Source organism: Humulus lupulus, chromosome 2, assembly GCF_963169125.1.
Source record: "Humulus lupulus chromosome 2, drHumLupu1.1, whole genome shotgun sequence".
Lineage (NCBI taxonomy): Eukaryota > Viridiplantae > Streptophyta > Magnoliopsida > Rosales > Cannabaceae > Humulus > Humulus lupulus.
Window position 1 is genome coordinate 13,756,370 of NC_084794.1, and position 13,221 is coordinate 13,769,590.

At 32.8% G+C, this 13,221-nt stretch overlaps 1 protein-coding gene across 1 annotated transcript; it reads left to right on the plus strand.

Moving 5' to 3' along the window:
* The first annotated feature begins 5,085 nt into the window (after window positions 1-5,085).
* LOC133817334 (probable sugar phosphate/phosphate translocator At1g06470) lies at window positions 5,086-12,636 on the plus strand. Its single transcript, XM_062249821.1, has 13 exons — window positions 5,086-5,428; window positions 5,943-6,754; window positions 6,912-7,081; window positions 7,297-7,382; window positions 7,519-7,568; window positions 8,699-8,766; window positions 9,477-9,577; window positions 9,726-9,738; window positions 9,962-10,146; window positions 10,347-10,433; window positions 10,912-11,006; window positions 11,714-11,872; window positions 12,267-12,636. The coding sequence occupies exons 2-12, from the start codon at window positions 6,243-6,245 to the stop codon at window positions 11,829-11,831; spliced, it is 1,485 nt and encodes a 494-aa protein (XP_062105805.1). The 5' UTR covers window positions 5,086-5,428; window positions 5,943-6,242; the 3' UTR covers window positions 11,832-11,872; window positions 12,267-12,636.
* The last annotated feature ends 585 nt before the right edge of the window (window positions 12,637-13,221 follow it).

Below are 13,221 nucleotides of genomic sequence, written 5' to 3' on the forward strand. Positions count from 1 at the left end.
GGAGGTGGTAACCGAGCTCTGGTAGAACTCGGCTTCAAACATCTCCCTCCTAGGCTGCGAAGACGAAGGCTCCGCCATTAAGGAAAACTGAAGTTCCCCCGGATGGTATGCTACTGTGACTTTTAACGCGGGGTCGAGGGGAACTGGCCTAGGTCCGGGGTTCGGCTCCGGATAGATGGCTTCCCGAAGGACCCTTCTCTTCTTTTCGATGACCTCGTCAATCTGGCGGCGATAGTGGGCTCGGATGTCTTCTTGCTCGCGTGCGATCTCGTACTCTTTAATCCGACGCTGGTTCCGAACAAAGACCGATTCCGGGCTCGGAGATTTGGGCTCGTAAGGGATTGCTCGTAATGACCCCCACCGTCTTTCCAGATTCTGTGACATCTAACGAGAAAGAAAAAATGGTGAGGGCCATGCATGCAAGGATCACGAACTCGATAAGATAAGCTCGGATAACTAAGGGCAAGAAACTAAATATTAAGACCCTCACTAAAGAGTCAGAGCGCGTGTTCCACAGGGAAGAAAAAGAACGTGGATGATTTTTTGAAAATCCCGAAGTTCAAGGGAAAGAAAGGTGGCGGTTAGCCAGGAAAGGGCTTTTCGGGTTTCGTGTAATTGTCAAGAATAAGGGTTTTTACCCGAAAACTTGGTGTACAAGAAACATAGCCTAAAATCTTCAAAACCCAGAAAGTTGAAACCACATTCAAACGATTGAATCTGAATATAAACCAGAGACGAACTTCCAGAGTGAAAATCCAGAAAGCCTAAAAACCTATCGGTTCAAACCCTCCTATCGCATCATGCTAATAACGTAAACTAACATACACAGCAAGCACAATATAAAAGGAACAACAAAAATGGCGTACTTACACAGTAATGGGGAGTGCAGCGAAATCGTCGAGTGGAGAAGAGGTTGCAGGAAAGAACTCACTGAGTAGTACAAACCAGGATTCTTTTGTTTCTTCGGCCTGGAAAACATGCAATGAGCATAAACTGTGGTAAGAGGTTTAGGGAGTGTTTCTTTTTTCTGGTCTGTGATGAGAAAATGTGAAGAAGACGAAGAGGGAGTATTGCATAAATAGGTGGGAAAACTGAATTAATCAGGAACGTTGATTGAAATCCTCAACAGATCGAATGGAGGGGAGTCGATGATAAGATAGCGCCGAAAAGCTGTCAGACGAACGATCGTGGGCATGTTCCCAAGGTACTCAAGTACCTAAAGTGAGCAATACCCATCTGGCACGTGTCCGTTTTTAAGAGTGTGACGGTATGGTTCCCGAAAAGAGTAGTTCAAAAGTTTCCTTCTCTTAGGATTCGAACAAATACTTTTGAGGGGGCAAAATGTTATACCCAGATTTCGAGCCGTAGCAAATATGACCTCGAAAGCTGAGTTCGCATTAAATGGTCTCGTGAGGGTTAAGGGTATGCTCTACGATTGTAAATCGGAGCCTGCAAAGTATGGTACAGACCTCGAATATGGTAACCTCGAAATGATCTCGATCTCGAAGGATAGCTCTGTGAGCCCCTCATCTTCAGAAGCAACCTCGGAGCAGGGATCTCGAGCTCGATATGCCATCTCGAAAGAAATGTCAGCTCGGGAAGTGTCAGCGGCTCGCACAATGACGTGAAGCCTTGGAGATACGCAATGACTACCTTGAATATCTACAAGTGTTGTAGATATGGGATATGATCCTCATTTATTGATGTAAATCCCCAAAAATCGTGGGATATTATTTAGTCAGTTATGCGTTTCCTGATCTTTGGGGAACGTTTCCTTCTATATCTGATTATTGGCATTTAAGGCTATTTATTTTTATTCACAAAAGAGTAACTACCCAAAATATGTGGGATAGTATTCTGCATCATTCTCTATAAATAGAGAAGTGATGCACCATTGTAGAGGACCGATTTTCTGATTCTTGAGAGAAAACTCTGGAGAATTCATGCTAAAGGATTGTTCAGAGATAATCTTGAGATTAATAACAGAGACTCGTGGACTAGGCAGATTTAACTGCTGAACCACGTAAAAACCGCGTGTCTGACTCGTTTGTTTGTTTTAGCCATTGTCTTTAATTGTTTACGTGCTCTCTTCTTTTATCTGTTGGCGAAAAACGGCGTCAACACCTATCGTATCAACTCTGTGACATTCATGATTATTTCCTAAACCTGACACATAAGTGTGGTCAAATCAATAGGTAAGGAGATAATGGGCCGCACGGCCCAACCCAGTCGTGGGTGTATGAATACGCACGTTCCTGCTGCGTTTCCGAGAAGTCAGGGGCATACCAGACACGTGATGTCTGATATATGCACGTTTACCTTGTGTGTGTTGACTTTACAAAGGTTCATAGCCTCCAACTCTAGCTCGTACCACGAGTTGGATACCTAACTCGACCTTCGGCCTTCTGAGTCCGGACCCAGTTCTCAGGCAACCTTGGTGAACCCTGGGGTTACCTCGAGCTAAGGAGGTATGATCTTATGATGACAGCTCCGGTTTTTGGTATGTCCACGAGATAACCATGATTAGGCCGCAGCTCAGCTCGCTAATCAGCCCGTGGGAAAATCAGGGCGTACAAATAGCTACTATGAGTGCTCTTAGAGCACTCCGAATGGAGGAGCTAAAATGTTTAATTCTTTATAATATAGAGAAAAAATTGTTAAATAGTCTTCCAATGATTGATGTAAACTTATATTTTTTTTACCTAAATGAATAGTATTTCCTTATATGTAGTGAAACACTATTCATCAAGCTATAAATATTTTATTACTTTTTTATAAACTTTTGTATATATATATATATGAGTGTGATACTATTATATTTAATTATTTTATTTCTTAAAATGAATAAAATATTTTTTTAAAAATATAATATTTAAATGATGTAGAGAAAAAATAGAGAAGCTAGTGTATAAGTATAACGTAAAAGTTTGAGGTAAATTATAAAAAAATATGTTTTGGTGATGTATTTTGTAATACACTTTCTCTTATTTAGTATATATTTGTTATTTCTTTTTTCTTTTTTAATTATTTTATTTTACTTTAATTAATAAAATATGTTTAAAGATATAATATTTAAATGATGTAGAGAAATATATAGAGAAACTGATGTATGATATAATGTAAAATTTAGAGATAAAATAGAATAATATGTATTTTGGGAAGATATTTTAAATAATAGAATAGAGCATTATTATGAGTGCTCTTAGTGTTATCTAATTTTATAATTTCCCTAAAATAAAAAGAAAAGGGGGTCTCCATCAAGTCAAATTGCCAATCAAGCAATAGCCATATTTATTGAAGGTTTATATTTTTATTTACTTTTCTGGGAAGATTATTTTATTACTCTTAATTTCCAAGAAATATAAAATATAATTTTTTATTTGTGAATTTAAGAATTTAGTAGAAAGTTATTATTCGTAAATTAACTATCTTTTCAATAGATAATATTTTTAGAACATTACATATTACAATTTTTACAATAGTAAATTCTAAGCCAAATACGACATTAACCATATAGAAATTTTAGGCGATTGCATATTTGATTTTTTCACTATTTTGCTGATAATATATCCTTAAAAGAAATGAGTGTCGAACAACCTAAAAGAGAAAAATAAAAAACGCTACCACAAAAAAAGACAAGACATACCACCACAAAAGTAACAATATACATAATATTATTTAGAAACCATGAGGACCACCACTAAGGTATGGTGGTCATTTTTTGAATAGACAATTGATTTATATAGTTTTCATAATATATAAATTACAATGCAAATGTTTGGTAAATAAAAAATTTAGAAAATTTCTGAGATAGTTAAGAGTGTGATTGGTAGTTGATTTTGAAATGATTTTATTATTTTGAAAACTTAAAATTTGTGAGACCTATCAAAATATTTGATTGGTAGATTGTTTTTTAAAACTATATTTAGAATTCTAATTTTGTGTTGTAATTTAGAAAACAACAATTTTGCGTTTTCTTTATTTTGTGATTTTTTCTTCAAAAACTTAAAATCAAAATCAGGATTTGTTTATTCTCTCTACTCCTATCCTTTGTATCATTGCTTGTATTTATTTATTTTTTTTGCCAATTTTTATGACTTGAGTATGTTCTCACTAGTAATAAGGTATTTATGGAACATTTTATGACATTTATGCACAATTCAAAAATAAGTTGTACTGGTATTTTTATAAATGACAATGCAATATTGTTATAAATTTAATCAATAATTATTATTAAATTTTAATCTATCAATATAATTAAATTTTACTTAATTAAATCTATTGATAAATCAAAATTTAATATTATACAACCTATGTATATAAAATATATAAAATTAAAATAATATTCAAATTCAACTGTTCCAATTACATATTCAGTTTATGTTATATTTTCAAATTTAATACCAATCACAGATTCATTTTTTTAAAACTCAAAAACAGTTTATTAACATTGAACCAATCACATTTTCAGAAACATGATTTTAGTTACTAAATTCAGATTTTCATTTTAGAATCTCACTTTTCAAAAATACAGTTTTCTAATCGCGAACCAATCAGACCCTAAGATTATCTAAATCTAGACAATAAAATTATTATTATTGTAGAAATATATATTTATAGGAGAATTCTCCTATTGGGTTTCATTTTAAGCCCTACCGGTAGGGCTCTCAGTGTTCCCAACCCGTAAATAATTTTCGACGCGATTTTTTTTATGACTATGTATATTGTAGCTATTTAGAGCATCCTGCAAATTTTCAGAAAATTCCTAATAGTTTACAGTACTAAAAACTAGGTTCAAATATGTTGTTGCACGCGTGACTAATTTTTGTTATGCGCGTGGAAAACAACATGTTTGAACCTAGTTTTCGGTATTGTAAATTATTCGAAATTTTCTGACAATTTGCAGGATGCTCTAAATAGCTACAATATACACAGTCATAAAAAAAAAGTTAGTGAATTTTCCAATATATATATTAATCTTTCTTTAAGAGAGAGAGAGAGAAAGATAGAGGGATTTGTTTGTTTTATATCGAAGGAAAAAAAAAGTTGTTAATCTATCTTAAACACAAAGCAAGCAGTGGTCAGATTTTGACCTACTAAAATTACGAACCCAACAACCGTATAAGAAAATAATAAAAATAAAATAGAAGCCTAAAAAGCCTAAGCAAATAAATAAAAAAAAATCAAAATTACTGTCATAAACTCGTAATAAGGAAGCATTAATGGTATATTTATCTGAAATTTCTATAAATGTGTTCTTACTGAAAAAAAGGACAACATCTAGAGCGACTCACCAACAGAAAACTAATACTTACAAACAAACAACATACCCAACCATTTCCCAGATCGGATCTCTCTCTCTCGCTTTCTCGGCATTAGATCTCTCCTTCTCTTTCGCCTCTTGTCTCTATCCCAATTTCAACTCCAGGTTATTTCATTCTCTCATTCACATTTCTGTTGATTCTCTTTATCTGTGTATTGTTTAATATGTTCATCGGACAACTTATGGCACTTATTCGCTTTCAATTCAACATTTTCAAGTATGGTGTTTCAAGTAATCACATTTTCACTGGAGCTTGAAAAATATATATGTATACGCGTGTTTTGATTTTACTTGTCGTGTGTTCTTTCCTGTTAATGTTTTTATTTTTGGATCAAAAAGGAGTCGATGGGGGAAATTTTGTTTTGAATTTGTGTTTATTGATCTGGCATTTTTTTCGTCTTATGTTATATTATTAACTCTTTGTTTGGTGACCGGTAAAACTGTGGGAAAAAGGAAAAGAGAAAAAGAGAAAGACTTATGAATACGTAGTTGATTGAATACATTTTCTCCAAGCAAAGAATATGATTGGATACTGTTTAGTGTTTCCCCCCACTTCGTTTATGCAAACTACTTTTATTTTTTTGAAAAAATTGTTGATAGAAATTTTTGGTATGTATAGGTACAATTTTGAGTGCTAAGATTGAGCTCAGAATAGTCAATGCCTGCATGTGAGTTTTGGAGCTGTTTATGAGCTTTATTTATTGAAATTCTGGAAGGGTTTTGTTGGGTATTGGATCAGTTGACATTGGAAATCCCATGCTCCAGGTCTCCTTCGTGCGGTAATATGTTTTTCGTATGTGGGTCATATATAAATCTATTGTCAAATTTTGTGGACAATGAATAAGGTTATAGACCATTGGGCAAGTTTGACAAGGTTTGGGGAGTATATTCATGGTTTTGAATTAGAGCAAGGAAGGAGATGGTAGAGGATGATTTAGATACAAAGAGGGTTGAAAATACTGGAGGCAAGTGCACTCAAAGTGGAAGCCTTCGAAGGGAGCCTTCATTTTCGCGTTGGTGTGATGAAGATGGGAAATTAGAGTCGGATCATCATTTGAGGAATATTGATGCAAGAGTAGAAGATTCTGATTTTGAATTGCCTTTGGTTCAACAAGTTGAGATAGAACCTACAATTGTAGATACACACAGGTATTTTATCACTGAATTTAAGCCAATGAGTATCCCCTTGAGTGGTGGGGATAGCATGGATGACACTTCTATCCATGTTGAGAGAGATAGAAAAGAGACATATGAGCCTTTTGATATTGAGAATGAATCTGCAAAGAAGATAAATGTTGCAGATGGCTCCATTTCTTGTCATAATCCTAAGCAACAGCCAGAAATTACGAAGAATCTTATTTATGCTCCTGATATTTTAAAGACATTATTTTTCATTCTTGTTTGGTACACCTTCAGCCTGTTTCTTACATTGTAAGTTCCTTCTTATCGTTCAATTATTATATGTACCGTACAGCTGTTATTCAAATGGTTTATAGATTCACAGATTATTTCTTTCTAAATTATTATCATTAGAATTATTATGATTTTTTTTCCCTTTTCTAGTCTTAGTTTGCAACTGTTTGACTAGGTACAACAAGAGTTTGTTAGGGAAAGACTTGGGAAAGTTTCCAGCTCCCCTATTGATGAACACTGTCCACTTTACAATGCAAGCTGTTTTATCAAAATCAATCACATGGTATTGGTCTGAGAGATTCCAAACTAGTGTTGTTATGTCATGGAGGGATTATTTTATGAGAGGTAAACTCATTATTTTTCTATCCTTGTCTTTATTTTGTTATATCTATTTGTAGACTTCATTGAATGCTTGATTTTATGCTTTTTTTTTCAATATATACTAAAACGTTGTTGTTCTCTAAATACTTTCAGTTCTTGTAAGCTGGCTATCATCATTTATTTTCTTTAAATTAACATTTCTATCAACTAATGCTACAGATGGAATTTGCCTTTCACAGTTGTACCAACAGCTCTTGGGACAGCAATGGATATTAACTTGAGCAATGCATCTCTTGTTTCTATATCGGTCACATTTGCCACAATGGTTGGTTCTTGTCTTGTCCCTTCTATTCATGAAATGTTCATTTTTTTATCTACTTTGTTTGATTATTTGTGAATATTCATTCCAACTTTCTAATCCTGTTTTGCTGTGTTGTTGGCTTTGAACTCTATTTCTGCAGTGTAAATCAGGCGCTCCTATATTTCTTCTTCTATTTGCTTTTGCTTTTAGGTGACTCTCTTGTCCAGTTAATTTGTAGTCTTTTTGTTTTTAATCATGTGCCATGCTTACCTAAAGATTTATTTGCTATGAATGCTAAAATTTTGCAGCTCTATGATTTTTTAAACTCTTTATTCCCCTAATTAGAGTACTATGCTAAAATTTATTCCGCAACACAGCTTATTATAGTTTTGAAAATTGAAATGGATGAGTTTGTTGTTGTATTATTTTGGCCCAAGAAGTAATTAACTGTGGCATAGTAGCGTTAGAGCATAATTTATGGGGATGCGCTGCTCCTACTAAGGGTGTTTTAGTGTATGATCACAACTCATTAATATATCTATATTTATAAAAGATAAGCTGATAACTATCTCTACAGCCCATGAGATAATGATGGCAACTGAATGGTCGTGAATGATTTCCTTGGTATGGGCCTTATTATGTATTCTTAGGGGAAATAATTACCACAACTTTAATCAATTACAATAAATTCCATCATGTAGTAAATCAACAAAGCCTAAAATGATTTCTCTTTCCATACCCAAGAGGAGTAGCTCAAGGTGTGAGATTCAAGTCCCTCCTCAATATTTACATAGCAATTGCTATAATTTTTTGTTCCTCAATTATTGTAGGGTTAGGTGAGGAGCCTAGTTTTGAAAAAAAAGTTATCCTACTTTCAAGTTTAACTACTACAATACCAGAGTGAATATTAACTCGGTACAATTATACTGGTACATAACACTTTAGCTAGTACACAAAAGTGAATACCATGATTATTTTGTTGTCTATCAGTAACTGCATGCATTGGATGTTGGAATTTTTAACAAATATGAGCCAGGCTAGTAACTGCAAATTAAATTGCTTTATTGGTTATAGAGTTAAACTAATTTGAGCAGAATATGATCACCAATGATTCATGTGTTCATAACAAAAAATTTACACAAATTTTTCATTGAATGCTGCCTTTTACTTCAGTAAGCACTTTCAATTTACATAAGATGCCTGTTTACTTTATTGTTCCTGCTATCTGTTTTCTAATATTCACATATTTTCTGAAATCCTTTTTTCCTGATCTGTATCCTTCGTGAGGTATTAATTTTAAAGCTTTATACTTGTTCTGATATTTGTTTTTTTCCTGGAAGGTTGGAGTCTCCAAGCATCAAACTTTCAGGCATAATTTTAGTGATTTCCCTCGGAATATTATTAACAGGTAAACTGCTTCTTCAGATGTGCTATACTTTTTAGGCAATATCAATAATTAAAAAGAAGATTTACATTTTATATCTATTTTTTTATTATTATTTTAAATATTGCTGTAGCAACACCTCTGCTATGAACTAATGCCACCCTAATTGTTCAAAACTTGCATTCACTATTAAATAATGTGTGTTTATCTTACCAAAGATCAGTAATGGATATTTCCATATTGAATAATATGATGCTAAGAAAGGAAAAAGAAAAAAATTATACGAAGAAGAATATGAAAGTTGAAAAACTAAATTATTCAGTTTTTCTGTCTTTCATTTTGAAAAAAAAAATCACTGAGGTTATAATTTACCATCTGCTGTACAAGTTTGACCTATTGAAATTTAGTGACTTTTTTCCTTGGCAAGTTCCTAGTTGATGTTAGTAGCTCAACTCTTTAATAAGTTTCATTTCTTTATGTGTGTTTTAAGAGGTTAGACCACATGCAATAATTTAAGGATTACTTTGATCATTTTCATTTTCTATATGTTTTGGACTTGGAAATTTGTTTAGCGCATTATGATTCTGTAGTATCTGAATATTTCAGCTTTACTAATTGGCTTTCTGTCTGTTGTTCCATTTCTCTATTTTAGTCTAATGCACTAGTACACTGTCGATTTTCTGAAAAAAGTTGTTACTGTAGTTATCGTAACACTTTATCTTTCCATTTGGCAGTTGCAAAAGAAACAGAGTTTGAGCTTGGAGGATTCATTCTTGTTATGCTTGCTGCTGTTATGTCTGGCTTCCGGTGGTGCATGACTCAAATTCTTTTGCAAGTATGCTTTGTGTGCTTGATTAAATTGCTATTCAAAATTACATATAGATTCATGTATTCACTGACTCACTCTTTTTTGTTTGTTTCTTTCTTTCTTGGGATGGTATCTTCCTTCTTGTCTATGCGGTTCTTACTGAAACCATGTATAGAAAGAAACCTACGGTATGTGCTAAACTCTGCTATCTGAAATGTTGATTGGAAACTCTTCATATGCTTATATGAGATACATGTTTGTTTTTGCTTAGTGCATTTTTATGAATATTGGACCATCACCTCTCCTTTTGTCAGAAATTATCTAGTCTATGTGCTCTTTCTATTATTTAGATTAAATAAATGCATCTGTTTGGCATAGTCATCTGTGTAATATATCCATTTGATTTTGCAGGTTTGAAAAACCCGCTGACCCTGATGAGCTATGTAACTCCAGTGATGGCAGTGGCAACTGGTATTCTCTCATTAATGCTGGATCCTTGGAATGAGTTTAGAAAGAATGATTATTTCAATAATCCTTGGCATGTCACTCGAAGCTGTTTACTGATGCTTCTTGGTGGAACACTTGCATTTTTTATGGTAAGAGTTAATGTTGCTGTTGTTTCCTGTTTGTACATGAGTTGGTGTGTGTTTTATTTATTTTTAGATATTATTGGGAACTGTAATGACAGAGGTATAGACCCTCTGCTTAATTTATTTTGCTGCTTATTTATTACAAGTTACATCGTTTTTTAATTTGATTTTGAAATTCGGATAACTGATCTCTACTGTTGCTACAGGTGTTAACAGAATACATTCTTGTCTCAGTAACTAGTGCTGTTACAGTGACAATAGCCGGCGTTGTGAAGGAGGCTGTCACGATATTGGTATTAATTGATTCTCATCTTGTTTGATTTAACATTATTGTCTTGTTCCTCTCAGTAACTAAGCTCTCTTTTCCTTTCTGTTATTCTTTTATATCAACCATACAATTCCACGAAATATATTCTTGTTATTGTAACAACTTAATCGTATGGGTACATACACCTGACCAAACAACTTTAGCTTTCTTTGCCAAGCTATTACTAACATGATTTAAAATTTTGATTTTGTTTTTAAAGTGTTAATGTGCATAGTGCATGAGAAATAGAATTAGGGCTGACACCCTTACCATGGATTTGAATGATTAAATTTGAAAAGTTATAGTCTTACACTGCATTGAACATTGAACTGATAAACACGATTTGGATATCATTTTTTGGTTTCCTCTGATTGATGTTCTACATTGTTAAAACACGGTTTTTGGGAACGATACCACTTTTCTAGTGCGTTTATTTATTTATATCCTATTTTATGTGTGCTCAGGTTGCTGTCATTTACTTCGGGGATGAGTTTACCTGGTTGAAAGGAGCAGGCCTCTTCATAATCATTATTGGTGTTAGTTTATTCAACTGGTACAAGTATGTCCTCATTCTTCATAGACTTTGATCATCACTACTATTTTGTTTTTGGTCATTGTGGTGTTAATCTTTATTAGTTTAATAATCAAGAACATTTTAACCAATTTTAAGTTTCCTTTTTAATTTTGATCACCACCCTTCTTCTCATTTGACTCTTTCAAGTTCCATCATCAATTACTATCAACTGAAAGCTGTTGTCAGAGCCTCCTGCAAGCCTTATATACTTATCTCAGCCAATACAGTGATTTAGAAATCACCATTTTTGCCCCTTCTCAACAGAGAAATTACAACAAACCATAAACTGAAAAACTCAGATTATGTCCGATTTTTATAACAACTCCTGAGAAACTTTATGTCTGCTTTCTCCTAGCCTTTTTTTACTAACTCATATTTGAGTGCACATATATTTTTTTTAACACTACATCTTTCTTAAATTTTACATTCCAATGACAATTGCCCACCTTGATCAACTGATTTTGAAAGTATGTAGATCTTGACAACTAGAGATCATTGAACAGTTTACCTGAACTAAAATTCTGGCTAAATAATTCTAATCATCTACTTTTTTTTTAATTACATGGGAAGTATTTTAGTAATTTTGATGTGCACTTGCTGTTTCTGTTACAGCTAAATCTGTCATGAAATCTTCTTCTTACAGTTTAACTTCGTGCTTTATCTATTAAGTTTGGTTCTATTTTATGTTTTAGATACAATAACCTTCAGAAGCATCATCACACAAGTGAAGACACGGAGTCTTCCACAACCAATGTTGCTGCAAAATATGTCATTCTTGAGGAGATGGATGAGCTAGACAATGCTAGCTGAAAGCCTCAGTAGTACGTTCACCTGAGAAATCACGCTTTCATGTAAGTCTGTCTTTTATTTTAAATTCATTTTAAGTCTCATTTTAAATTGCTTATGTGACAATGCACTATGCATTTTAAAGTACTTTCAAGTACATGTTTCAGCCCAGTGCATTGATATTATACATGTAAGAATGCAAATGGAAAGTTCTTTTTTCTTACCCAAAATTCTAATTTTTTATTTTGCTGGTTATTTTTTCAATGATTGTGGTTTACAGACAGAATGATAATCATCAGTCAAGTGAGTTAGTAATCATACTTTAATCAACATTAGTGTTGACTTTCTCAACATGGCAAGCTACATATTTTATAGAAATGTTACTATCCCTTATTTACCTATTATTTGCATATTCTTATCGTTCTAGTCTAACTCTAACCCAACAATTGACATGTATAGGTTTTCGGAAACAAAAACATAAAAAACAAAAAATGGTCATTCAAGTTCGCACCTTGGCGAAGATTTACAGGAAGCAGTTTTGATTAGTCTAAATTTTATAGCCACATTTGCTCTTATTTTGTTTTCTTTTTGGGGTCTTCCAACCAGGGGTAAAATTTATTATTGAGCTCTTCACAATCAGACAAAAGCTCATTGGTGAAAATTGACTGCTTAGTTTGTACAAGTCCCCTGGATGCCCCATATTTTAACTATCTGTAGTTAAAATAGGGGGCATAGATTCCAACTTCAAGCTGTAATCGATTGAGTGCTATTTTTAGAATTTTGTGCCATTATTTTGGATGTACATAATAAATTAATTGATCTTGTTTTATATTCCTAGTGTAAATGCTTGGCAGGGAATATTGACAATATATACCTACTCATTACAATAAAGTGCTGGAATATAAGTGTAAGTGTTGTGTCAACTAATATTGACAATATAACCATTATCTACCACTAATTTTCACAAGTAAAAATTAAATCTGAATTACAAATAAAAAATTTATAATGCTTTCTAGAATGTATTCATCTTCAAAAACAAAATTCTTTCTTCAACAAATAGGAAGAAGAATTAAAAAAAAAGTAAATAGTTCCCTGTATTTTATAAAAAATATCACTATGTTTTCAAAAATGTTTATCTGATATCTGTAATTTAAAATTGTACATGTTTAGTATTTCGGACTTAAATTTTATCAATATGATCAATCTGTCATCAATTAATCAATTAATGAATTTTAAATTCAAATTTAATTAGTTAATTACATATAATTGAGGACAATTTAATTATATTGATAAAATTTTATTGTTCACATTTGAGTCAAATTTACTAAATATGTACAATTTCAAATTGCAGGATACCAAATGAATATTATTAAAAACATAAGGTATAAGTCTGTGTTTTGATAAAACACAAGTT